General features: G+C 34.2%; 1 protein-coding gene across 1 annotated transcript in view; it reads right to left on the bottom strand.

Moving 5' to 3' along the window:
- LOC150099865 (charged multivesicular body protein 7) overlaps nucleotides 1-27,047 on the bottom strand; it is a 128,642-nt gene that overhangs the window by 12,618 nt on the left and 88,977 nt on the right. The window contains exons 7-8 of the mRNA XM_090404029.1: nucleotides 25,351-25,470; nucleotides 4,074-4,175 (exon numbers count right to left, since the gene is read on the bottom strand). Coding sequence (XP_090260155.1) covers nucleotides 4,074-4,175; nucleotides 25,351-25,470 — 222 coding nt within the window. The remainder of the gene's footprint in view (nucleotides 1-4,073; nucleotides 4,176-25,350; nucleotides 25,471-27,047) is intronic.

The raw sequence follows: 27,047 nt of genomic DNA, 5'->3' as shown, positions 1-27,047 counted from the left end.
TAGAATTAGTACTTCTGACTAGGTCCTCTGAATTATACAATGCAGCCATTGCAAAACTTTTATGCTTCCATATTTGAATGTTTCTGGTTGAGTATCATCTACTCCAGCTGCCTTTCCACATTTCAAGTTTTTGATGGTTTTTTGTACTCTCAAGTACTCATATGCACTCCTGTTTGCATTCTTCTTAAAAGTTTTGCTACCACGAATTTGTCTATGCTTGTTTTGTTTAATAGTCTTTCAAAGTAATAACTCCACACATCTAAGATATACTTATCTTTAGTTTTCATGTCACCTTTAATATCTTTGATTCCTTTTACAGTACACTCACTTTCCTCCATTTCCAAGCTTTTTCAATAGCCTCCAGAACATTTTGCCACCTTCCTGATATTTATCTTCTATATTCTTGCTGAAGTATTCCAATGACTTTTGTTTAGCTATTTTTACATGTAGCTTAGCTCTTTTACATTTTTCTGTGTATTCTTTTAGGGCATCTGCTTATTTGCTAGGAATTTTCAATATGCGTTCTTCTTTCCCAGAACATCTTTAACTTCTTGTGTTCACCGTAATGTTCTTATTTTTCTCTCATTGCAGACAACTTCTCCACATGCCTTTCTAGCCTCTCTAGCTGAATCAATCAATGTTTTCTTCAGGATTTAATTCTTGTTTTTGAATTGTTTCATTTTTACAATGTTTGTGTAGCCGAGTCTACAATTCACCTGTAAAAGCTGCCCAACTTTAATTTAAAAAAAAAACTTCCTTGCATACTGTTCTTTTCAATGCGATATTCATTTTTATCTTATTTAAACTGATGGTCACTTCCAACTTCAAATCCTCTGTACACTCTTTTATCCTGAATCACATAAAGATATCACTATCAACAATGATACAGTCAATGAAGCTTTCTTATTTCTTGTGTCTCTTCTCCATGAGAACTTGCATACATCTTTATGTTGGAACATGGTGTTAGTAATGACTATTCCATATCCTCAGCAGAAATCTGGCAAATAATTACCATTATTAATAGCCTTGCCATTCTCTCAAAAGAGAGAATGGCCAAGGCATTTCTATATGCTTGGTGGGATTAATGCTGTTTAGATCTCCAACAAGGACCACTTTTTCAATTTTCTTTACATCAGTTTCCTGCTCTAATGACTTGAAAAATTCCTCCATTTCCTTAGGAGAATCTTCTGTGGAATCATAGGACAAATAAATATCATCATCATAACACTAATTACGGGTATAGACAATATTGGTCTGTTCTGGTCTCATTATCCATCCAATATCCTTTTTTGAGGTCTACCCTGCCTTCTCTTTCCGATTGGCTGATATTTTAATATTTGTTTAGGATGTCTGGTGTTGGCCATTGGTTTACATGTTCAATCCATTTTTGTTTATAATTGTTTAGTTTTTCTTCTATTGATTTTGTTTTTAGTTCTTTTAAAATGTCTTCGTTCCTTTTTTGATCTAATAATGTGTATTTTGCAGTTCTTCTCATTGTCTATTGCAAACTGTAAATTTCATTGTTTATTTTCTCGTTTTTGTCTAATTTTGTAGTTTGTCCTGTTAAGAAATTTAATTATCTTAACATGATTTTATTTATGAAAAATATTATTGTTGGTTTAGATAACTGAAAATGAAATAAATTTTTATACTGATAAAATTAAGTTAAAACAACATTTTATTGTAAGAAGAGTATAGCAGGTGTGCTTGTAGTTTCATTATTAGTGGTTGATTAGCAAGGATGTTAAGCCTAACTGTGCCTCTCATGGCTATATTATTGGTGGAAATAGCTTATCATTCAGCAGCATGAAGAATCAGCAAGATATACATACCTTCCTGCATCACTGGAATTAAAATACATGTGGACTTTTTTTTTAATACTGAGTCCAATGAAATGATCATCAAGTGGAAAAGAAACTTCATCACACTGCAAACAAACACATCCAGTTCTCCCATCACTGAAAAAACTTCTCTTTGCTGTTTGTGATACCTGACTGTAGTGCTTTCATGCAGTTGCAATTGAAAGAATACATATATGAAAACAAAAAAGCTGATGGACATGAGACAGAGAGAAGATATATTTTATATGTAGAGGGAGATGTAAGAAATGGAATGGATAGGAGAATATATGGAAGAGTTGGAAATAATTCCCTTTAAGAAATAAGAAATAATACGAGGAATGAATGGTTCTATTTTCTGGATTCCTTACATGTTCAAGTTCCTAATGACGAGTTTATATAACTTCATTGTTGTAATTTTTTTGAGTGAAGATTACATGAAAAGCTGTTCTTTGTTTGTGGAACTGACAAGTGTCAAATAAAAACACTGGAACGTTCCATATACCTGGTTTTTTGCTTCAGTACTGGATAGTTGAGTTTTATTAAGTAAACTATTAATGCTTTTGGTACTTGCTTTAAGATTTAACTGAATATGCATGAAGTAAGGCTTTGTTGGATATATACACAGGATATCCAACAAAGATATATACACTTTGTTGGATATCATTTTCTTGTGTATGTACTTGTATCCAAGAAAATTCTTCGCTGTTGTTTCTCTTAATGAACTTAAAGATTGATGAGAAAGTTGTGTTTTGATTTTCCAGAGCAAGATTGCCAAGTTTTCTGTGAATATCTGTTTGAGTGTCTGACAAAAATGTGTTCTTCAACTTCTACCTTTTGCAGATATCTTGTATTTAATGCAAACATTTTAAGGTTATGAGTGTATGTGTATTGTGAGATAGTAAAAGGATCACTATTATTTTAATAATTTCTTAAAAATTTATTTTATATACTGTTTATTTATATATATATATATATATATATATATATACACACTCTGCTAATAAAATATATAAAGAAAACTTAGTTAGCAATGTGAGTGGCATAATGGAACACTAAATACATAAGCCTGGGGAAAGAATCTGTAAAAGTTAAAGGAAAAATATATATGTCTAAATACCTCTAAATAATTAACACTTCCAATCAAAAAGTTTATCTTCATATTTGGTGTTAAATGCTATTGCCACTCCTTCCTTCCCTTGATCATTACTACCCTAATGTAGCATCCTATACTTATTATTTAGTAAGATCTCACATATTTTTGTTTTCTTTGTCTCAGTAATGCCAATTATGTTGCTGTGATACTTTGCCAATTCTTTGCGAGTTCAATTTCCTTTCCTTTAATACTCCGTATATTGAAGGTTCCTATCCTTAATTCTTCGTGTTGGGTTTGTTGTTCTTTTAGATGTTGAGTTTGACTTTGTTCTAGTAGCTGACTTTCACTGTTCATCCTAGTTACCTGATGAAAACAGCAGGGGGAGGGGACTCATTTAACCAGTGACACCCCAGTTGGCTGCTCTTCATCTAGAAGCTATGAAATATGCAAGGACTGTCCAGGAGTCTAACTAACACCTGCCCATATCTATTCTTGTCCAGCAATTGCTGCTGCTCTACCGAAAATTGACAATAACCCTATAGAAAAAGCTCTACTCCACCAAAGTTCAACAGATTGGCAAAGCAGTTCTACAGGCCCATGGTTATATTTAGAATCTCTTCAACGGACTCAACAACAACACCCCCCCCCCCAATTGGCATGAAATCTTATGTTGTACCATCATGTGTATTTATGGTTTCAGCCAACAGAGAGTAAAATTTAATCAACTAAGTCCCAAATTGTCAGCCCATCCTTGTTCATTCTGTACCCAGTGATGGCTACTAACATGACAAACCACACAAACACAAAAACATATATTAACCAATGCTATCTGGCATAAAATTTTATGATGATTTTTGTATTTTATGTGATATCACTTAATATCAATAAGCTTACAAAAAATAAACCATAGATATGCTCTCAAAGGTGCTATTATTAGCTTACTGTGTAATTTTGTAATTGTGCAGGCTTTTGCAACCAAAATATATGATTGAAGATGAGTTTAAAACATTTTCAGAATGTTTCAGAATAAAGTTCAAATAAAGAAATATATTTCATACTATCCTAGAATTAATATAATAATGGGAAATCCAATTAGTGATATATATATATATATATACATATAGATATACTAATATTACCTCTTCAATTTCAGAAAGCATATCATCCAACTTATTTATGTTAAGGTCATGCTGATATGTACTCTTCATTGCTTTTACTCCACTTTGATAAGCTTCATAAACCTGAGATATTAATGATTAGAGATCATTAATGTTGAACAAAAACTGAATATTATAATAATATTATAATTGGCTGGGTGGTTGATTAGAGGTATATTAGTGCAAGGACAGCTAAAGTCATACTGTGCCAATCCAAAGATTACAATAGTACTCAATACAAATTGAGTCAAAATGTTCTAAAATATATCATTATGGAAGAGATGACTTTTATCAAAAATGTTGATAGGATACAAAAGCTCTATTTAAAAAGAGAACAAAGTCTAGGCTGATTATTTTGACTGCAGATATTAAGAATTCTGATAGATTCTTTTAAACAGGATCATTTTTGGTTGGTAGAAGATTTCCATAAAATACAGCATACATAAAACAATTTCAAATAGAATGTGAAAAGGGAGTTTTTACAATGATGAAAATAGACACATTCTTTGCTTGATTTTCACTGCTAACTCAAAGCTAAAGCTGATGAAACAAATAGTGTCCAATTACCAAGACAACTGAAATCATCATTCCAGTGTAGAAACTCTCAAAATATATTAAGTAAAAGCACTTTTATTAAGTAAAAACTTTATTAAGTAATAAATATATTAAGCTAAAGTTCTGGACTCAACCTTAAGTCCACAACATTTAATATCTACAGTAGTTCCCCCTTATCTGCAGGGAATGCATTACAAGATACCCTGCGGATACCTAAAACTGTGGATAGTACCAAACCCTATATATACGTTTTTTTTTTCCTATACGTACATACCTATGAAAAAGTATTTATAAATTAGACATAGTAAGAGATTAACAACAATAAGTAATAATAAAATAGAATAATTATAACATACTGTAATAAAAGTTATTTAAATGCAATGGAATCTTAGCAACCTCAGCATACTTTTTTTTTTATTTATTATTTTATGAAGTTGAGCATTTTCACCTTTTTTCACTTAAAAGGAAGCACTTTACAGCTTCTCTTTGGCATATCTAAAGTGCCAGGATCGCTGCTCTTTTTAACTTTGGAGCCATTATTATGTAAAATAAGGGTTACTTGAACACAAGCACAGCGATACCGCAAGAGTCGATCTGATAACCAAGAACTACTCAAAACGGCTCACAATTTAAAACAACTTATGAATTGTCTATTACTAAAAGAAAGAGCTATACTGCTTCATTTCAGTGATGTAAAATTACATCGGCAAAGCAGATATTAGATCCAACATTATTTCAAGCCAAATGTTTCTACAATGCTTGCAGAAACTATGAAAGTTGCATATTGACCTGAGAGTTTACAAGAATACAATCATTGGCATCCCTGAGTTGCCTTAGCTACTTAAATCACGTAGTGCAAGCTACGGCAACTTTGATAATGTTGGATCTAGTATCCACTTTGCTGATGTAATTATAAATTGTTTATCTCTGGAATTTTCCATTTAATATTTTTGGACAAGGATTGACCATGGATAACAAATCCATGGATTGGGGGGGGGGGCTATGGTATATTATTTACTCGGTACAAAAAATTATTATAAAGGGAAGCTGTGAGTTCCACAAAGAACTTCAAATTCAAACTAATCACACCAAAGTCCATGACCTTACATTTATTGACATTGAAATGACAGCCATTTTCACATGCCCACAATTCCAGATTATTCAAATCATTCCACAAATACTGCATACCAACACTACTCCTGATTACCCTACCTATTTCTGCATCATCAACAAATAGCTGTATGTTGCATGTCGAATCCATCCCAACGTCATTAACATACAGATTGAATAACAATTGACCAAGGACTGATCCTTGAAGCACACAACTGGTTATCTTGAATATTTCAGATTCACCCCCATCCTATATACAACTTTTGGATATGTCAGTCAGTCTTCCTCTTATCCATGCTAACAGTTTATAGTTCAATCCCATATTCTCCAATTTATGAAACTTCATGCTATATTCTGTCAAAAGCCTTAGTAAAATCCAAAAGTATCATGGTGTATCCATTCCTCTTTTAACTCAGTGATAACATTGTTAAAGAATGTGAGCAATTTGCTAAAATATGACCTTCCCTTTTATAGCAATTATCACTCTTCTGGCCTGCTGCATATAATTTTTATAGCAGACATCATCCACATGAGTTTTGCGTTAAGCACACGGTATTCCTTCTACATCATCCTTTTCTTACGCATCTCTTGCTTGATAAGATTATGCATCCATAATCTGTGCCGTGACTTCTGCAACTGGATCACCAGTTTTCTCACTGGACATACATTTAGTGTGATTGATGACAGTTCCCTATCCTCTAACTATACAATTAATGCTGGAGATCCACAAGACTCTGTTCTCTCAACAGCCTTGTTTCTTCTATACACAGTTTTGCAGACAACAGTAAGCTACATTCATTCCTCTCACTCGACAAACTTTGCACCAAACAAACCACAACTAACAGAGCAACAACCACTGCAAGCCTAAATTCTGATCTCCAAACACTTCCTCCATGGAGCAAAAAAAAACCTATCAATTTCAACCCCTGCAAAACATAGTTATGCCTTATTTCCCACAAAAAAAAAAGAATCACATTATTTAAGGCTTACCTTTGACAGCACCAAAATCTCTAGGCAAGAAGGGATCTCTCTCTCTCTCTCTCTCTCTCTCTCTTCTTAGGATTACCTTGACATTAGGACTCTGGGCATAAACACATTACAACCATTTGCCTCCTCAGCATACAAAAAATTAGAATTCCTCTTTCGTTCAAGACATTACCCCTGAACAGCTATTAACTCTGTACAAATCACAAATCCGTCCATCCATCAAGTACTGTTCACACATCAGGGGGGGGGGGGGTACCCCGAAGAACTCCTTAAAAATACTTGACGCAATACAGAAGAGAGCAGTCAGAGTGATTACCCTCATCTCTTACCAACTCACTCCAACCACTCTTGCACATGCATCTAGTATCTACTGCATGCATCTTCTATAAATATTTCCATTTATTCTATAAATAAATTTTCATCAGAACTATGATCACTAATCACCCCCTCTCTACCAAATCAATTGAAAATCGTGCGGCTACTACCCACCATCTCTTCACAGTCATACTCATAGAACAAGTTTCTTTCTCTCCTCCTTCATCCCTACTGCTGTTGTTTTCTGGAACATCCATTCCTCCCATGTGTTTCCTATGAAATACATGCACAAGGATTCATATCCAAGGTGAACAAGTTCTTTGTTTCCCAATTCTCTTTCCATGCATGGTAGTAACGTACTATAGATTGATCAACAACAAACCTTGTTTGTTGTTGATCAATCAAACTTCTCCTGTATGGGCACAGCATAAAAAAAAAAAAAAGGCAACATGTGCATGAACCCATTAGGATTAGTAGAGGTGTAGATTTAATATTAACAATAGAGAAACTAAGGCTCTCAGAGAACCCTGATCTCTAGAAAGCATAGCCCCCTTCACAGGTGGTGGATGTGGGAATCCCAGATACTGTGGGGTCAAAATATATTTAATCCATGAACCAACGTGGTCCTAGTAACTACCATCTTGATAGTAAGGGAAGTGGAGTTCCAAGGATCTCCACTTCCCTCTTGCTGGGTTTGTTCCTCCTTCCATTTACTTATGAAATATTCTTCCTTTTATGTTTCCCTTCTAGAAGGGAAAGATAAAAGAAAGGACAATCTAACAGATAAGCTTAGGTGTTGATGGTTATTCATGACTTATTTTTCACGGTATTAACAACACCAGAAACACTTTTATCAACAAAGATGTTTTATTAACGCTTATATTTCGCTGATTTTCAACTCAGCATCATCAGAGCACAACACACTTGTAAACGCAACAGCGAGTGAGTGAAACAGTATAATTGCAAAAGACGAAAGATCTAAAGTCCTATTTTTTGGTGCCCTCTAACGAGGAGAAAAAAAAAAAAAACAGTTATCCAGGAGTTTTTCTTAGGATAGCCGTCTCCCAAATTTTTGGCAAATTAATGCAACCATATTTGTTAAGGTTGGAGAATTCTTCAAAGCCATTGCTAACTCAAAAAATAATCTTTCAGATCTATAACGACTTCTAAATAGCACATTCGTTTTCCTCCATCTACTCCTGTGTGAAGGAGTCTCCAAAGTGTGGTCTGCCAGTCCTGACTTGCCATAGTAATAGTAGCAAATGTATCTTTCATGTTCTTCCAGGCAGATGTTCACTGATCTTCCTGTTTGCCCATAATAGGCCAAGTCACAGTCACACGGAACTTCATACACTCCTGGGTGTGCTAAAGGGTGAAGTTTATCCTCAGGCGAACAGATCAGAGTCACCAGCTTGACATGAGGTTTGAAAGTGGTGCGAAGGCCATGTTTCAACAATACTTTGGCTATCTTTTCCGATGTACCTCTGATATAGGGAATAGAAATGGTCATGTTGTATTCTTGTGTATTAGGGGGGGGGGGCAGAGTAATGGGCCTATGTAGTATTTTATCAATTTTGTAGGGATTGTAGCCGTTGGCTAAGAACGTAGCTCTGACCACTTAACTCCAATACGGCGCAGGTATTGGAGTTAAGTGGTCAGAGCTGTATCGTTAGAACAAATGGCTCTGGCTCTATGTGTAAGTGTTTTCAAAATGCCGTACTGTTGGACTGGATGATGATGTGATTGTTTATGTAGGTATCTTCCTGTGTGTGTAGGCTTTCTGTAAATAGAAAAAGATAGTGATCCATCTGAAAGGCGGGTGACTAATGTGTCAAAAAATGGTAAACAGTTATTTGATTCTTTTTCTACTGTGAAGTGAATTGTGGGGTGTTGGCTGTTTAGGTAGGTGACAAAAGCATCCAAAGTGTCTTGTCCATGGGACTTTAGATCTTTTGCAACTATATTGTTTCACTCACTTGCTGTCGTGTTTACAAGTGTGTTGTGCTCTGATGATGCCGAGTTGAAAATCAGCGAAATATAAGCGTTAATAAAACATCTTTGTTGATAAAAGTGTTTGTGGTGTTGTTAATACCATGAAAAATAAGTCATGAAAAGAAAGGACAAAAGTTAACATTGAGGATTTCTGTCCCTGTAAGTTCCCAATGCTAACTTCTCTGTGTAGCCTGGTACAGTCTTATTGTTATTATTATTATTATGTGACACCTCCAGGGAGTCCAAAGACTCATCGAGGGAGAGCATGCCAACAGCATTGGTTCTCCACAGGCTAGGGAGAAGGTGCACTCCAAGAATAAAACTGTGGTCCTCCAAGTTTCGAGTAATGAGCAAAAGACTGGCATTCACTTCTTGTAAAAAATTTACTGCTGTGTGTTCCCAAATGAAGAATGGAATGAGACAAAAATTTAGGCAATGAAACTGGCTTAAGAACACAGAATTTGAGAACTGAAACATGAAACACAGGGAGTTTATAAATGGGGAACTAGAGAAGGTATTGAAAGAAATTAGTGACTAAAAATTTATTACTAAAAGAAAATGTATTGCTGCATAGTCCCAAAATAAGACTGAAACAAGAAATTTAGGCAATGGAACCAACTAGGAATGTGGAATATGAGATTTAGGACATGGAACATACAGAATTTAATTGGTGAACTAGAGGAAGTAATGAAAGAAGTTAGTAATAAAAACTACAATCTATTGTCTTGATAGAAACTAAAAAGAAAGGTACTAGTTTCAGGATCCATGGTAGCTATGTACACAGTAGGAGTAGCATGGATAAGGTGAGAAGAACATGAGCTGAGGTTTCCTTATGAAAATTCCAGCTTGTGTTCTGCTTTAAAAATTTTTGAAAAATCTTATTAAAAAGCTGGGATTAAGGTTAGTGCTTGATATTTATACAGTGGAAACAGTCATCATAGGAATATATCTTCCAAAAGAAGATGCATAGATACAGGTGAAAGATGAATATTTTTAACAGTTGAGTAAATTGATGGAGACGTATTGAGATAACTAAGAGGTTTTTAACCTAAATAGCAGAACTGGTCAAAAGATTTCAGATTTAACAGCAAACGTTATAACAGTAAAAGATTGAGCACATCATGCGAACACATTAAGTGCCAGTTGACAAATGTGTTTTGTATTTCCAGCATAAAGATACCCACAGATTCATTTAAGTACAGTATACAAGTGGTTTAAGATTTATTATTGACCATTTGATTACAAAATAACAGGCACTGCATTGTAAAGAATATGCAAGTAGTAACTGATTCTGGAGATGCAGAATGGATCATTACCTGTTATTTGCAAAGATAACTGTGCCTGGAAGGGATAAAAAGAGACATGAGATGAACCATGATATATGGTCAGTCTTCTTCAAGACCAGAGTGTTAGAATATTGTATAAAAGTAGGTCAATCAAAGACACATAAGGAATGAAGTGCAAGTGAAATCTATAATCATAATAGCAATGCAGGCTAAAGAGAATCCTAAAGAGAATCCAGTTCTTTCGATATATGCTGCAAGTAAGAGAAAGAATGTATAAGGCAGAATGATTTTAGGGAATGCCGATGATAGGGAGGTAACTGAATCAGTCGAAATAGTAGAATTCCTAAGTGAACACTTTGCAAGAGTATATCATCCAGGTGGCGATAATGGAGGAATGAGAGAGCCAATAGCTTATACAAGAACTGAGGTAAATGAAATGAAGGAAATAGCATATTACGGAACCTTAATGTGAATATAGCTGTGGGATACCAGCTCGAGTTTTACGTGAAGCGGCAAAGGAATTGTCAGTGCCCTTGACCATATTGTTTAATTTAAGTCTCGGCTCTGGGTTAGTCCGGGGGGGGCCTAGTTCCATTGCATAAAGGAAGCTCCAAAACTGATGTGGCAAATTACTGACCAATCAGCATATCAGGAGTCATTGTCAAAGTACTGGAGAAGTTGGTTAAAAGCAAAATGCAGGGATGGATAGATGGAAATGGGATATTGTATGGAGAGCAGCATGGTTTTGTGAAAGGTAGATCATGCCTCAGTAACTTGCTCATGTTTTATAATACAGTGCCAGCTGAGTTGGATAAAGGTAATGGGTTTACAGTGATACTGCTGAACTTTGCAAAGGCCTTTGACAGGATACCACATGGAATTCTAATCAGTAAACTGCAGCACATGAGAATGGATATAGGGTTGGTGAGATGGATAGGAGGGTGGATGATGGAGAGATATCAGAGAGTAGTTTATTCAGGAGTAGAGCCCAAATGAAGGCCTGTGACTAGTGGCATGATGCAGGGTTCTGTTCATGGACCACTACTGTTTAATTTGTCCATTAACGATATAGGAAAGGATCTGAAAAGATCTGTTCAGTTATTTGCCTATGATGCAAAGTTGGGTAGAACAATATGTTAAAATTTTGCAGGACGATTTGGATAGAATGGCAGACTGGACAAAGGAGAATGGATGTCAATTTAAAGTGGCAAAGTGTAAGATTATACATTTTGGGATGAAAAGATTATTAGTGATATACCACATTGGTGGAACTACACTCCAGGAAATTCATGAAGCCAGAGACTTGGAAGTGTTAGTGGATAGGGAGTTGAAGTTTAGGGGGGCACATAGCAAAAGTGGATAAAGCAGCTCATCAGATCACTTGGTTACTGAAGAATACTTTGATGAGCAGAGACAAGCAGGTTATTGTTCCTCTTTATCGAGCCTTGATAAGACCCCATCTTGACTACTGCATGCAGATCTGGGCACTAGGGCTTCTTGGTGATGGAGAGGAGGTGAGTGACCAAGATGGTGACGGGTCTATGGAATGAACCTTATGAGAACAGGATGAAGATTTGTGGGTTACAGAAACTGGTTGATGGGCAGAAAAGGGATGATATGATTGAGATATTCAAATTACTGAGTTTTTTACAAGATTAATTCAGAGGAAATTTTACAGAACAGGTGTGGTGGTAGGAAAACTATGGGCCATCCATGGAAATTGGATAAGAGTGTAGTTAGCAAAGGTGTTACAACTAGGTTTTCTTTGCTTGGAGAGTGGTGAATAGGTTGCCAGTCTGTTGTGGGGTGCCATGACCGTGAATGAGTTCAAAGCAAAGTATGACAGATACTGCACAAATGCTGAATACTTGCTGACATGATGTTTAGGGCTTCCCTTGATGAGTCTAAGGACTCCTTGGAGTTGCCTGAAATAATAATAATAGTAATATTATTATTATTAAAGAGGCTGTTCAAGAGCAGCGAAGGAAGCATTTGGTTTAGAAAAGAATCTGAATTGCAACAAAATGGAGTGGATGATATGAAAAGGTACTAAAACCATCACTATAAGAAGGAAGCATAGAAAACTCAGCTTAATTCTGAAAAACAGGAGTACTGCAAACATATCTACAGTAGTCTCCACCTTATCCACAGGGGATATGTTCCAAGACCTCCAGTAATAAAACTGCAGATAATACCAAACCCTATATATACTATATTTTTTCCTCTACAAAGTTTAAATACTTATGATACCTATGATAAAATTGGCACAGTAAGAGATTAATAACAATAATAATAATAAAATAGAACAATTATAACAGTATACTGTAATAAAAGTTATGTTAATTGGATCTTGGCAACCTCAGTATATGTGTTTTTTTTCTTTTCCTTTCCTTATGAGGTCAAGAACTTTCACTTTTTCACTTAAAGGAAACACTTTATGACTTCTCTTTGACATATCCGAATTGCCGGCATAATAGGTGTTGAATTCAAGAGAGAGCACTGGATGTTTCGGGAGCTCTAGAATTCTTATTGCCTGAAGGGAACTTTGTGAATCTGAATAATCCGATTCTGAGTTGTTAGTGTAGAAAGGCACAAAACTGGAGTATTCAGTTCTATGAGCTTCAAAGAGCTGCTGGTAGACAACAGTAGGGAGTGGAAAATTTTGATACCTTGCTGAAAGAAAAGCTACATGCCAGCATGTACCATTGCTACAGTGGCAATATGTTTGGTGGCATCTGAGCTATGTTATCTACTGCAATCTCTAGAGCTTGTAGGAGAGTTTTTATCTACAAACCAAAGGGGTGTTATGGTCAGGTGTTGTAAGGATTCTCCACTGTCAATGAAAAATAGTTCGCCAGCAAGGATTTTTTTTTGGTACATACAACAGATATTGCTGTTGGTGTTGAAGTGACAAAGACGGTTCATTTACCTTGATGTATAGGAAATGCTCAGGTTGCAATTCTGATGGCTTGATGGTGAACAGGATCTAGCCATAGCATTGTACTTTCCCTGGCAGAAGCACACACTTAAAACCCATAAACAAGTTTTGATCTATAAATTGATCTATAAAGAACATCTGTCAGCTACCCCAACAGGTGGAAGATAGGGTGTATAGAATGTTCATTGATTTATGCTACTTGTCTCAAAATTGACATATGTAAGGGAAGAAGCTGAGTTTGATATCAAATATCAGTCCAAAGAATTTAGTTTCTGGTGTAACTGGGATTAGTGATTGTCCTAGTTGGTCAGGATGAAGACCACGTCTGCAGCAAAAGTGCACACAAACTGTCTTCTGCTGTGAAAGTCTGAAGTGATTTGTAAGTGCCCATTTTGAGAGATCATAAAAGAGTTGTTGCAGATGTCTTTCTATAAACCCTCATATTACATGAATGACAGAAGATGGTGGAGTGAAGTCATCGGCACAGAGAGCATCACTTATTGTTGGGGGAAGTTGTTCTGTTATCGAGTTGATACTGATTACAAAAAACATAACACTTAAAACAGAACCTCGTGGAACTCCCTTCTCTTGTTTATAGGATCGAGAGAAGGCAGTTCCCGCTCCCAACCATATAACCTATAGAAAAGCATAGAAAAAGAACAAGAACAAAAAGGGCCAGCACCATCACTGGGAGGTCCTCTCCACCACGAACACATGGAGGGGGATTAGATTTCAGCAAAGAAACAGCAAGAAGTAATATTTAAAGGAGTCTTCTAACATTCAGATGACTGCCAGGGTTCAGTTTTGGGGGACTTTATTTAATTTGACAATCATTTGGGTTCATGCATTACTAGTATAATTTCTCTCTTTGCTGATGGTGAACAGAATATAAAATTAGATGAACAGTGATATAAAATTAGGCAGAGTAGTAAATTTTCTGATGACATCCAGTCTCTTCATAATGATCTTAAAAGACTAATAGAGTGGACATGGAAGAATGGAGAGGGGAATTCAATGCAGAGAAGTGTAATTTATTCCATTTGGTAATAACACAAAATTATAAAGTAGGTCTTCTATGGTGAACTGCATCAAACCATAAATCAATCAACCAACGGTTTATTGGTGTAAGAACAGCAAATGGTCATAATATTGTACCATATTAAAGGTTACAGCAATACACAAAGTATTAATAATTAGTCAAAATGAGAAAAATTAGTAAATGTTATATACAGAAAAGTATTAATTAAAAAATTAAGTTAAGCAATGCAGTATTTACATATAAATAGAATTTATAATCGAATGTAATTGTATAAATTATTTTGAAAAAGCTAAAAACTTCATGCAATTTATCTGAATCTGAAAAATTCTGCCTGAGTGTATATAGCTTGGCCGAATAGGTAAAAATTTCATTCCTCTCTCATGTGAAGTGTTAGCACTCCACCAGAATATGACAAATAATGAGATGTGTGTTGCACTTTTCCACACATAAGTGGGTCATCAACCCTCAGTAAATAAGAATGTGCCAGATGACCTATACATATCTGTGACTGTGACTTATACAGATCCTAGCAACAACTTCTTCTCTTCTGTTTCTACACTGATTAAATTAAACATTGACTAGACTGTCAATGTTTAATTTCAAGCTTATCTCGTGCAATTTGTTTGTCAGTGCTTCCTGCACTGATGACTGTCGCTGGGCAATTAGCTTATAACTCTGTAGTCTGTATATGGGGTTGTCCAACAGTATGTTGAAAATGTATGAATTGATCTAGCAGCTGCATCTGCAGTCTCATTTCATGGCTGGGAATCCAGTACAACTGAACATCAAAATTAAGGGTCCTTATTTTGTACAACAGTTGTAAGACCTCAACAAAACAACTGGGTGTGAATTATAAACAGGGGAGGAGATTACCATCTCCTCCTCTGTTTATAATTCAAATTGGTGACAATTTTCTTTTATATGCATAAGTGCAAGCTGAATGGCATGCACCTCTGCTGTATAATTACTGCAATCAAGTGGGATCTGGCTGGATATAGTAATATCAGGAAATACAGCAGCACAGTCAAATGAGGTCTCAAATCTTGAACCATCAGTATAGATAGGCAAGAAATCAGAGCAGGCTGCTCTGTATGCATTAAACAACTGAAGGAAAACACATATTGGAGTATGTGAAATTGCAAGTCATTCTATCAAGTAGTTTGTTTTATACAGCTGTCTGAAGCAAAAGTGTCTGTATCCCTTGAAATGAATAAAATTAAGTATCATGTGGTTATAAAATTCTTTGTAAAAGAAGGTTTAAAACCAAAAGAAATTCATTCAAAGTTCATAAAAGTTTATGGGCACTCTTCTTCTTTGTTTTTGACAATTAAGAAATGGGCTGCCGAGTTTAAACATGGCTGTACCAGCCTTGAAGATGATCCACATGAAGGATGTCCAAAAAGTGTAACAACACCAGAAATCACTGATCAAGCGCACGATATGGTATTGGATGACCTGGCGAGTCAAAGTGTGTGAAACTGCTGAGACTATAGGCATTTCAAAAGAACGTGTGGGATATATTTTGCATGAAGAATTGCATATGAAAAACCTTTGCGCAAGATGGGTGCCGTGCTTGCTTATAGCAGATCAAAAACGCACTCACATGAAAATCTCTGAACAGTGCTTGGAGCATTTTAACAAGAATAAAACTGATTTTGTGTGTTGATTTATTACTATGGATGAGCCTTGGATTCACTATTACACACCACAATCCAAACAGCAGTCAAAACCATGGACAGAAGCCAGTTGTTTAGTTCCATCAGCAGGAAAGGTCATGGCATCGGTGTTTTGGGATGCTAAAGGCTTTTGTTTATTAATTATCTTGAAAAGGGTAAAACAATAACCAGGGAATATTATTCCGATCTTTTAACCAGAATAGTTTAAAAAATTCACAAGAAAAGACCCGGTTTGCAGAAGAAAAAAATCATCTTTCATCAGGGCAATGCACCTGCCCACAAAGGTGTTTTGGCAATAGGAAAATTAAGGGATATGCACTATGAATTGTTGGAACATTCACCCTATTCCTCAGATTTGGCTTTCTCTGACTTCTATCTCTTCCCAAAACTAAAACTCTTCCTTGCTGGTCAGCGTTTTTCTTCGAATCAAGAGGTGATGCCAGCTGTAGATGAGTATTTTGCAGATCTTACTGAGAACCACTACAAGGATGGGATAACGGTGCTGGAGCATTGCTGGAATAAATGTATTAGTCTTAAGGGAGATTATGTGGTGAAATAAAAATAATTTTGAAATTATAAGTTCGTTTTTCATTGTTAGGCCGAGAATGTTTCAGACCACCCTCATATAACAGAAATGAATATAATAGATTAACCAGGGAAATTAGAGAACTAGTTAAAGAGACAAGAATAACTGGTTAGAAGAAAAAGGCAAAATGGCAGAGAAGCTAACAAAAGAAAATAACCTCCATCGATTATATAAACAAATAGATCAAATTAGTAAGACACAGACAACAAAAATTATAATGATTAAAAATATATATATATATATATATAAAAAAGAGGGACAACTAATTGAAAGTAAAACAAAAAGAATGATCAGATGGGAAGAATATTTTAGACTTCTAAAATAAAAACAGTGCTAAGAATTTTATTATTCCAGCCACTAAAATGCAAGGGAAACAAATATGTTTACAAAGAAACAATAGCACACAGAATAGACAAACTTAAAACTAGGAAAACTACCTGGTATTGATCAGACACACACAGAATTCTTAAAAGCAGGAAAGGAATAACTTCTGGAACCATTAAAAACATTATTTTAAAGGGTCTACAAAAAATGAAGCAATACCTACTGATTGGACCAAATCAGTTATAACTCCTATATACAAAAAAGGAGATAAAACAGAATGCAATAATTACAGAGGCATTAGTCTCCTCAGTATTCCACGTAAGGTTTTTACAAAAGTACTCCAAAAACAAATTAAGCCATATATAGAACTAGCATTAGGAGAAAACAAGCAGGTTTCAGACCAAACAAAGCACAACTGATCAATTATTCATCTTAAGACAATTAATACAAAAGATGCTAGAGCACAACCAAAGTTGCTATATAAATTTCATAGACTTTCATCTGCATTTGATTCAATCCATTGAAGAGAACTATGGGAAACTATGAAAGAATTTGTAATTCCCAATAAAACTATAAGAATAATAAAGAATCTATATGAGAAATCTGAAAGAGCAGTACAAGTGGAACCAGTTTAACCAACTGGTTCAACATAGAGAGTGGAGTAAGACAGGGATGCGATCTGTCACCAGACTTGTTCAATCTCATACTGGAAGAAGCAACCAGTAAGGCCTTAAACAAAGAGGACTCCAGAATTGAAATATATGGGAAAAATATAACAAACTTAAAATTTCAGACAACATTGCATTACATGCAGGCACGGAAAAAGATCGACAACAAATTTCTGATAAAATAAAGGAAGAATGTATGAAATTTGGATTAAACCTAAATATAGACAAAACAAGAATTGTGCAAATAGGAAAAAGAAACACCAATCTGAAAATTGAAACTGATAGTAAGAATCTAGAGCAGGTAACTTCACCTACTTCAGAGGAATAATTGAGTACAACGATGAAATTACAAAAGATTAGGCTTCAAAAGGATGCATAGTTGGCCACCCCTGCTATATATGCTAGTTTGAATATTTTCAGTAGAATAAACTGGCTTAATGATATAGAAAATCTAAAAATGCAATTCTGATTTCAAGTTATATAAAATCATTATTTGATTTTGAAAAGCTGCTTTCCATAAATAGTTTCATTTCTGCACCATTTTATAAACAGGTGTTTATAACACAGTGCAGACATATTTTCTGCAACTGAATATTAGAAGATATTGCAACAATATATTTAGTTACATACTTTGTTTTGCACCACAACAAAATTTTATTTTGCTTGAGGGTATGCAACATAGCATCTGTGGGAGGGAGATGTTTTTCATTATGCAAGCTTGTTTTCATTCAAATCTCTAATTATACTGTTGCTAAATATAGTATGTATCTCTGTCTCTATACTTATTTAGTGATATGACAGCCCTGCCTCAAGGTCAATCCAAGAAGTTTCATCCAGGCCAGCATGAATGGAATAAATTAAGTGAATTGTTAACCTATGTTAAATAAATAAAGAAAAGGAAAAGTTGGTCCTTGTTGGAAATCTAAACAGCAGAGTAGATCAGATATATAGAAATGTTTTTGGAAAATTTGGAGAAAAGAGCAAAGTTAATAATGATAGCTGTAAGTACCTACTGGATTCCTGTTCAAGACATGGACTAGTGATTACTAACATCATGTTCCAACACAGATGTGCACAAATTCACAAGGAGAGAAGATGCAAGAAATAAGAAACGCCTCATTCACTGTTTTTTGTTGATAGCAATATCTTCACATTGGACACAAGACTATACAAAGGATTTGAAATGGGAGGTGATCACTGTTTAGTTCTGAGCAGGATAAAACTAAATATCATACTGAAAAAAAAAGAGAGAATACTGATAACTATAGGCCAAAATCCCACCTTCATAAAATGTTTACAAGAACCATATGAAACATAATCAAAAACACTAAATGAAAATAGCAGCAAAGAGCAAGCAGGATTCAAGAAAGGATTCTCCACAATAGATCATATACATACAGTAAACCAGGTAACTCAAAAATGCAGAGAATATCATCTTCCATTTTGTCTGCTAGTTAGCAATTTCAAAACAGCATTTGACACATTATGACAATGTGGTTTTCCAGGCACTAAAAGATCAAGGCATTGAACCACCGTATATCATGTTAATACAAAACCATATATACAGGCATCAAAACCCAGATTACTCTTTTTAAAAAACCTAAAAATACCTCTACAGAGAGGAGTAAGTTAAGGAGATATGATCTCATCCAATCTCTTTACAGCCAATGCTCCAGAAATACCATATTTTAAATCTACTAGTCACAAAAAAAAAAAAAAAAAATTTACTTGCCCATAGTATGAATTGTGCCAAAATGCACCACCACTATTTCATTTCAGATACAAAGGGAACATCTTTAATAGAATTTAAAGTAGCTAAAATCAAATTATGTGTAATAATTTGTAAGATATGGCATGTTTCTCTTTAATTTTGTCACTAATCCATTGTTTCACTTTTATTCCAATGCCTGCTAACCAATTACCAGTCTTCTGGCAAGAAAAATTTATTCACTCTCAAATCTATTAAAGTGCACCGCAATTGCATTTTGGAGAGGAGTTATGTAAACAAATGCCTCTTCAATTTTTATTTACGCATCTCATATAATGGACGAGTTTCCCCTCATTTCAAATATTTGTAGAAGTATCTAGAAGACTCATTACCAGAATCTATGAAGAATCTGGGACAATCTGCAAAGAAATTAATTCTCCTGATTCAAAATAAAATTTCTTTATTGCATTTATTGAAGGATAGAATAACTAGATAGTGAATAAGATAGTTTTGAAATAAATAAATAAAAAGTTTAAATCATGCAAAGAAAATAAGGCAATATATTTTGAATGCATTTAGAATGAGGCTGAAAATTCACTCACCATTTGTTAATAAAAGTCTTCTAGGTGAATTGATACAGTAAAAAGTGCCTTAAAAGAAAGAGAAATACAGGATTTGATAACATTGGAGTCTTGACAGATAACAGATTAAATTGGAGGAAAACTGTCAACAGAAAGTCAGTAATAATGTAGTGTTTTCATGTAGTACTATCATAATACCCAATATACCCCCTGATGGTACACATCAGGAATTTGATGATGCTGTATAAATTGTGGTATTGATTTATTAAGCATGTTAATTCAAAAAGCATATTATTCAAAACTGTAAACTGAAGGATTGCTGTACTTAACAAAACTTCAAACCCCTCATGTCAGAAAAACAACTTCCTACAAAAAGAACTCAAAAGATTTCATAAGCAAGATAAAGGACACTATTTTAGATCATGTATATAATATTCACAAGTTTAACAAGTCTTTTTTTTTATTAAAGTACCTAGCAAAGAAACTACATTGTTACTATTAGAAGAGCTAATTCCACCAGACACCACCTTTTCAGTCAATGTATACATAACATCTTCTTTCAACCTGAAGACACTTACTATGAACCCAGGGAAGTTTAGCCATAAGCACAATTTCACCTTTCCAAGATAATATGTATGTTTATTCTTTTGAAAAGACTGCCATTGAAAAATTCTATGCTAAGACAAAAATACAGCTACATTATACCAAAGAAACACTTGATAGTTTCAAGTGTTTCTTTGGACGCCAGCCAGACAAGGAAAGTATAATTGATAGCTTAAAAATTAAAATTTAAAAATTAAACCCTAAAATCCATTTTACATCAGAAATTGAAGAAAACAGAACACTGGATGTGCCCATCTCAGTTACTGAACAAAACAGATTAGCATTCTCTGTATACATGAAAAAAAAAATTCATCACTGGTGGATTGAGGTGATTGTTAAAAATTGCTATAATCTGTAAATATTAATAACATTCTACAAAAAAAACATTAAATGTCACCGGAAACATGCAAGAAACAAATTATAAAGATGGAGTCACTTTACTATACATAAAAAAAATATCACACATAAAACAGTGTATTAAAACAGTATAATCTCAACACTGTCTTCACAGCTATGAAAAAAAAAATCCATATAATGTTTTAGATCGTCAAAAAAAAAAAAAAAAAAAAAAAAAAAAAAAAAAAAAGAAAGAAAGAAAGAAAGAAAATGTCATTCACCTCTGAAGAAGTCAAAAATATTCTCCATGTGTTGCATATAGGAAAAAGGGACATTTACGAGAAACTCACATAAAAGAATCTATTAAGGAAATTAGGGGGAAAAAGCACATGGAAATCAGGCTTGGCTTATTGTATTACAAAGGAAAAATTTAAAGTAATTTGAGAACTAACAGGAATAACATACACTAAATTTAACAGCTATATTTGCGAATTTAAAGATGTCTACAAAATTACATAAACATTATACAGCAAAAATCAACAATGAAGCGTGTGTGATATCTCAACATGACATGTGCTATCAGGTTAACAATGATTCCATTAACATAAATTAATGGGTTAGAAATAAGTTAGTGCATTAGAAGTCATTCTGCTACTTCATTTTCAAAGTGAAAAGTAATTTTATTCCCAATGAAGTAGGCCACAGTTCATAGGAAACTAGATAAAGGAATAAATAATTGTTACTTTCTGGTTTAAAAATGACAGAGGCGACAGACAGAGAGAAAATGAGAAGAGCTGCTCATCTGCTGCAACCCTCTTGCTAGAGGATGCTACCGGACGACGACGACGATGATGACTTTCTGAGTTATACTGTTGTTAAACTGGAATTGTTACAATGGACAACAGAGACCACAAAAACTTGATATCAAAAGTGAAAATATGTTTATTTTTATTAGACAAAATAGCATAGTTTTTATTATAAATATATCAAAAATATCACATATTGAAAAATTATTTTGAAATAAAAATAAAGATACAATGGTATAAATTTAATTACACAAAGCTGCTTAAAAACTTGTATTTATCATTCTCAAAAGTATAACAATTATATTCATTAGCTTGATATAAAACTTAAAATGATATAGCCAGAATTTCAGACTATATAATAGACTTACATTTACATAAATCTCATCTTGGTTTTAAAATTTAAACAGTTCTTGAGTATGATATTCATTGCACTAACATTTTGAGATAGTTAACTGACTGCTTTTCATGTTATCATTTAAATAAATTTAACTGATAGCATTTAAATTAATCAATTATTTAAAAATAAGAATAAAAGCAAATTCAGCTACCTCACTTTACCTAAAATATGGGAGACTGTTATTTTGAGACCTTCGGCCACAACACCATTAGGGGTGCCTACCTATTAGAATCGTAGGATCTTGCCTTTCTGATAGTGTGCTGATAGTGTCATGTGCTTAGCTGTATTTCATTGTGCCCATGAAGATGCTTCAATGACCAAGATAAAATACTGACATAGTAATTGATTAGCTAAATAAATTTAGTTAGTAATTATTATCTTTAAATGTGTGTTTTCTTCATTTAACTTCAACATGACTGATAACACTGGCCAACAAAAAAAAATTTTTTTTTCCTGCTGATTATGATCTGACACTTGTTTTTTACTAATTTCGGTGCACTGATTTCAAATATCAAACCCATTTTTCTCTATCACGTAAGGTTTTTCCTCTATGGCATTTTCTTTTTGCTAATTTGTAAGTTTTTGATAGTTTTAAGGAGGCAGTACTATTTAGAGGATTAAAAAAAATCGATTTTTTAATATTATTTTCTGAAAGTATGTACTTTTAAAAATCTGTTCCTAACTTTTTATCAAGAAATTCGAAAAATTCCCGAAGATATAGCCTATTATTCAAAGCGGTGGGCAGATCAGAATCGGAGTGCTCACCGCTCTCGCTTGTTAGTAAACGAATAAATGCGTAAGAATCTGCAACAGCAAGTACTGGCGCATTGAATGCGAGAGAGAGGCCGATAACCGACCTAATACATTTAGGTGATGAAAAGTAGGCGATGACAACTGCCTAAAACAAATGAATGCCATATGCGTCATAGCGGGCAAAGAACGATCGAAATCAGTCAATCGTTAATCGATCGTGAAAGTATGATGAGCGCTTATAACGTTTCAATAAAGTCTCTGGTTTTTTTTGTCTTGTTAACTGCATGTTAGTCGGCAGTGAAGAAAATACATCATGTCTACTACTCGAAATTGTGTCAATAGTGTAGATTCCTTCTGCTACATTTGTGGCAGCTTTACTGTTCCCATTCAAAGGACAAATATCACTGATTTCGTTAAGAAAGTGTACTTTGCATACTTTGAAGTAAAAATTGCAGATCAGGACAAGTCATGGGTTCCAAATAAAGTGTGTAAGTCATGTGTAGAAAATTTACGACAGTGGAGCACGGGAAAACGCCAAAAATTAGCTTTTGGCATTCCAATGATTTGGCGTGAACCGAAAAATCACGTAAATGATTGCTATTTTTGTTTAGTTCAGACTTCTGGTTATAATAAAAAGAATAAGAAAAAAATTGTGTATCCAAATCTCGACTCAGCAATTCGGCCAGTTGCTCATTCCAATGAAATAGCCGTGCCAATTTATAAAGGACCTCCTTTGCTTGAGAACGAGCATGATTGGGATATGCCAGATGTTCATTTAGACAATGAAAATTTAATTTCTAGTTCTGGACCACAACGTTTTACTCAAGCAGAATTGAATGACTTAGTAAGAGATTTGGGCCTATCAAAGGAATCATCGGAATTGTTAGCTTCAAGATTAAACGAAAAAAACTTACTGGAGCAAGATACGAAGATAACTTTTTATCGTAGCAGGGAAAGTATTCTTGTACAATATTTTAAACACGAGTGTGGGTTTGTTTACTGTAACAATGTGTCAGGTTTACTAACTGAAATGAGTGTTGTACAATATCATCCAAATGAGTGGCGTTTATTTATCGACAGTTCGAGCAGAAGTCTCAAGTGTGTCTTACTACACAATGGGAATGTATATGGCTCAATTCCTATTGGCTATTCAGTCCACTTAAGGGAAACATATGAGGATATTAAAAAGGTTCTGAAGTTATTAAAATATACAGACCATAACTGGATCATCTGTGTGGATCTTAAAATGGTGAACTTTTTACTTGGCTTTCAAAGAGGATATACAAAGTTTCCGTGTTTTCTATGCTTCTGAGATAGTCGAACTAGAAACCAACACTGGAGTCAGTAACATCGGCCTCTTAGAATATCCTTAAACGTTGGAGAACAGAATGTTATAAATCAACCTTTAATCGACAGAGAAAAAAATCATTTTTCCACCTCAACACATCAAACTAGGTCTTATGAAGCAGTATGTTAAAGCTTTAGATTTACAAGGTGACTGTTTCCAATACATATGTGAAAAATTTCCACGACTTAATTTTGAAAAAATTAAAGCAGGTGTATTTGATGGACCGCAAATTAGAACTTTAATGAGAGACCCAAATTTCATCAACTCTATGAACGAAATTGAGAAAGAGGCCTGGACTTTATTTACGATGGTTGCGAATAATTTTCTTGGAAACAAAAAAAGCATGCAATTACAAAGATCTAGTGGAAACAATGCTTGAAAATTTCCAGCGCCTAGGTTGCAACATGAACATAAAGCTTCATTTCCTATACAGTCATCTTGATAGATTTCTGGAGAATTTAGGTGCTGTAAGCGATGAACAAGGCGAAAGATTTCATCAAGACTTAAAAACTATGGAAGATCGATACCATGGAAGATGGGCTTCTCACATGATGGCCAACTACTGTTGGAGTATTCAAAGGGATTGCCAAAACAGAACACACAACAGAAATTGCTACAAACAAAAATTTATTCCCTGAAACTCGTGTGTAAATAAAATTGTTATTTTTTTTATAAATATTCTTGTAATTTTTAATGAATATTGTTAAGTAGTTATGTATCTAATTATCGGCCTCTCTCACATTCAAAGTGCCAGTACGTGCCGTTGCAGGTTCTTACACATTTATTAGTTTACTAACAAACGAGAGCTGTGAGCGCTCTGATTCTGATCTGCGCACCGCTTTGAATAATAGGCTATATCTTCAGGAATTTTTCGAATTTCTTGATAAAAAGTTAGGAACAGATTTTTAAAAGTACATACTTTCAGAAAATAATATTAAAAAATTGATTTTTTTTGAACCTCTAAATAGTACTGCCTCCTTAAAAATATCAAAAACTTACAAATTAGCAAAAAGAAAATGCCATAGAGGAAAAACCTGACGTGATAGAGAAAAATGGGTTTGATATTTGAAATCAGCACACCCAAATTAGTAAAAAACAAGTCTCATATAAAAGTCAGCAAAAATTGTGTTGGACAGTGTAATCAATGTTCAAGTAACCATACCAGATTAAATAATTTACAAGTTGAATGCACTGAAGTATAAAATTCTGCATTCAGGAATATATGAAATCAAGGATATACAAAAGACTTACCATTTTCTCAGAATCTGTATCATGCAATTTACTGAGTAAAATCTCAACATTTTCCATAGTTGCAAGTTTCTTATCTAGTGTTAATTCCATCACTTTCTTCTTCCTCAGAATGAAAATGGCCTATAAAATTTGTTTTTATCACAGAATAATTTATATTTCTGAATGAATTAAGTTCAGTGTAAATAATAAGAAATTTGAGTCATAAAATACAAAATGTTGAGGAAAGGGGAGGAAGAATTTCTCTGTCAACAAGAGTCGATATGAATAGGTTTGACTAGGTCAACAAGTTACAATAGGAGTTTTAACCTGTTGGATTAGCATTGATGAAAGAGGAAGGAGGAAGATCTGTCAACAGGAGTCAATTATGAACAGATTTGACTAATCTAACAGGTTGAAAGAGAAGTTTTAATGATTGCAACTCAGATTTTTTTTGGGGAGGGGGATTAATGGGTCAACAAACAGGAACTTTAGAAGCTATCTTTACTGTAAAAATTACTATACTCAAGTACTGTAACAAGCTGCTTATTTATTGCACTATAACCATATGAATGACTATGGTTTTGTATTATGCAGCAACAAATGAAAATGAAGTTCTATTCTGTTAACTTGAAAAAAAAGGTGGGACAAGAACATACTGAACTACGTCTCTGCTTAAAACTCTTTCAAGTTTATCAGAAATGCTTAAAATTAGAAATAAAAAATTCTGCATCGCAGCATGTAGCCTAGTGGCAATTTCTTGGAGGTGTCATGTAATAATGTAGGACCACCAGAAGAAAGACTGTCATAGATTCAATTTAAGTTGATGACTACAGGAACTTTTTTTACCTTTACTTCAGATAGTTCCTGAATTATTCAATCACTGATGCAGAAAAGTGGAGGGAGGGGAGTTTCTCTTGTGATGTTTAACTCATCTCAGAAAAAAATGACTGTAGAACTAGCACTATTTCAGACAACAATATGAGTGTTAAGGTTTAGAATGGCAGCAGTTGTCTACTGTGCTCTAGCTCCCAGTAACAGTTTAGGATTAAAATAGACTGCTCTCCACTCCCAATTTCTGAAAAGTTAAGACTAAAAGAACTCCACCATTTCTTCCTCCATTTCTCCAAAGGGAGAAATGGAAGAGAAGAGGAATTTTTTAAAACTATTTCTATTTTTTTCCCTCCTCATAGTTTATCATCATTTTATACGTTTAGATGTTTCAGAATTGTTTAAAAGCCTGTCTTTTAACCGGCTTCTAGACTTTCTAGTTCCTGAGTGTACTTGGGTGCAGAGGAGTGGTGTTTCATCCCAGAAAATTTAGAAAACTGACTGCAGAACTCTCATTATTTCAAATAATAACACCATTTACAGTTCAAAATATGCCATAATTTCCACTGTAAGTCTACAAATCATCAGCAGCTGTGAATTAACTACCATTGATGACTAAGCATGGAGACTGGCGTTCTACTGATTTCAGAAAGTTAGAGCTGAAAAAGTTTTACTTACTCTCTTTGGGGAATGTAAAAGTGATAAAGGATTTATTTTATTATTATTTATTAATGGAGTATTACAAAAAAAAAAAAAAAAACAGGTCAATAATATCCAGGTTAAATGTGGATTTATTATGCTTTAAAATCTATTTCAACATTATCGTGTCCATTTCACTGAATGGAAGTATTCCGTATAATCATGAGTTTTATCAGGTTTTAAAATGTAAT

Source organism: Typopeltis vanoorti, chromosome 14 (genome assembly GCF_054136105.1).
Source record: "Typopeltis vanoorti isolate ZY-2024b chromosome 14, IOZ_Tvanoo_1.0, whole genome shotgun sequence".
Taxonomy (NCBI): Eukaryota; Metazoa; Arthropoda; class Arachnida; order Uropygi; family Thelyphonidae; genus Typopeltis; species Typopeltis vanoorti.
This window is presented reverse-complemented; position numbering and strand designations above follow the sequence as displayed.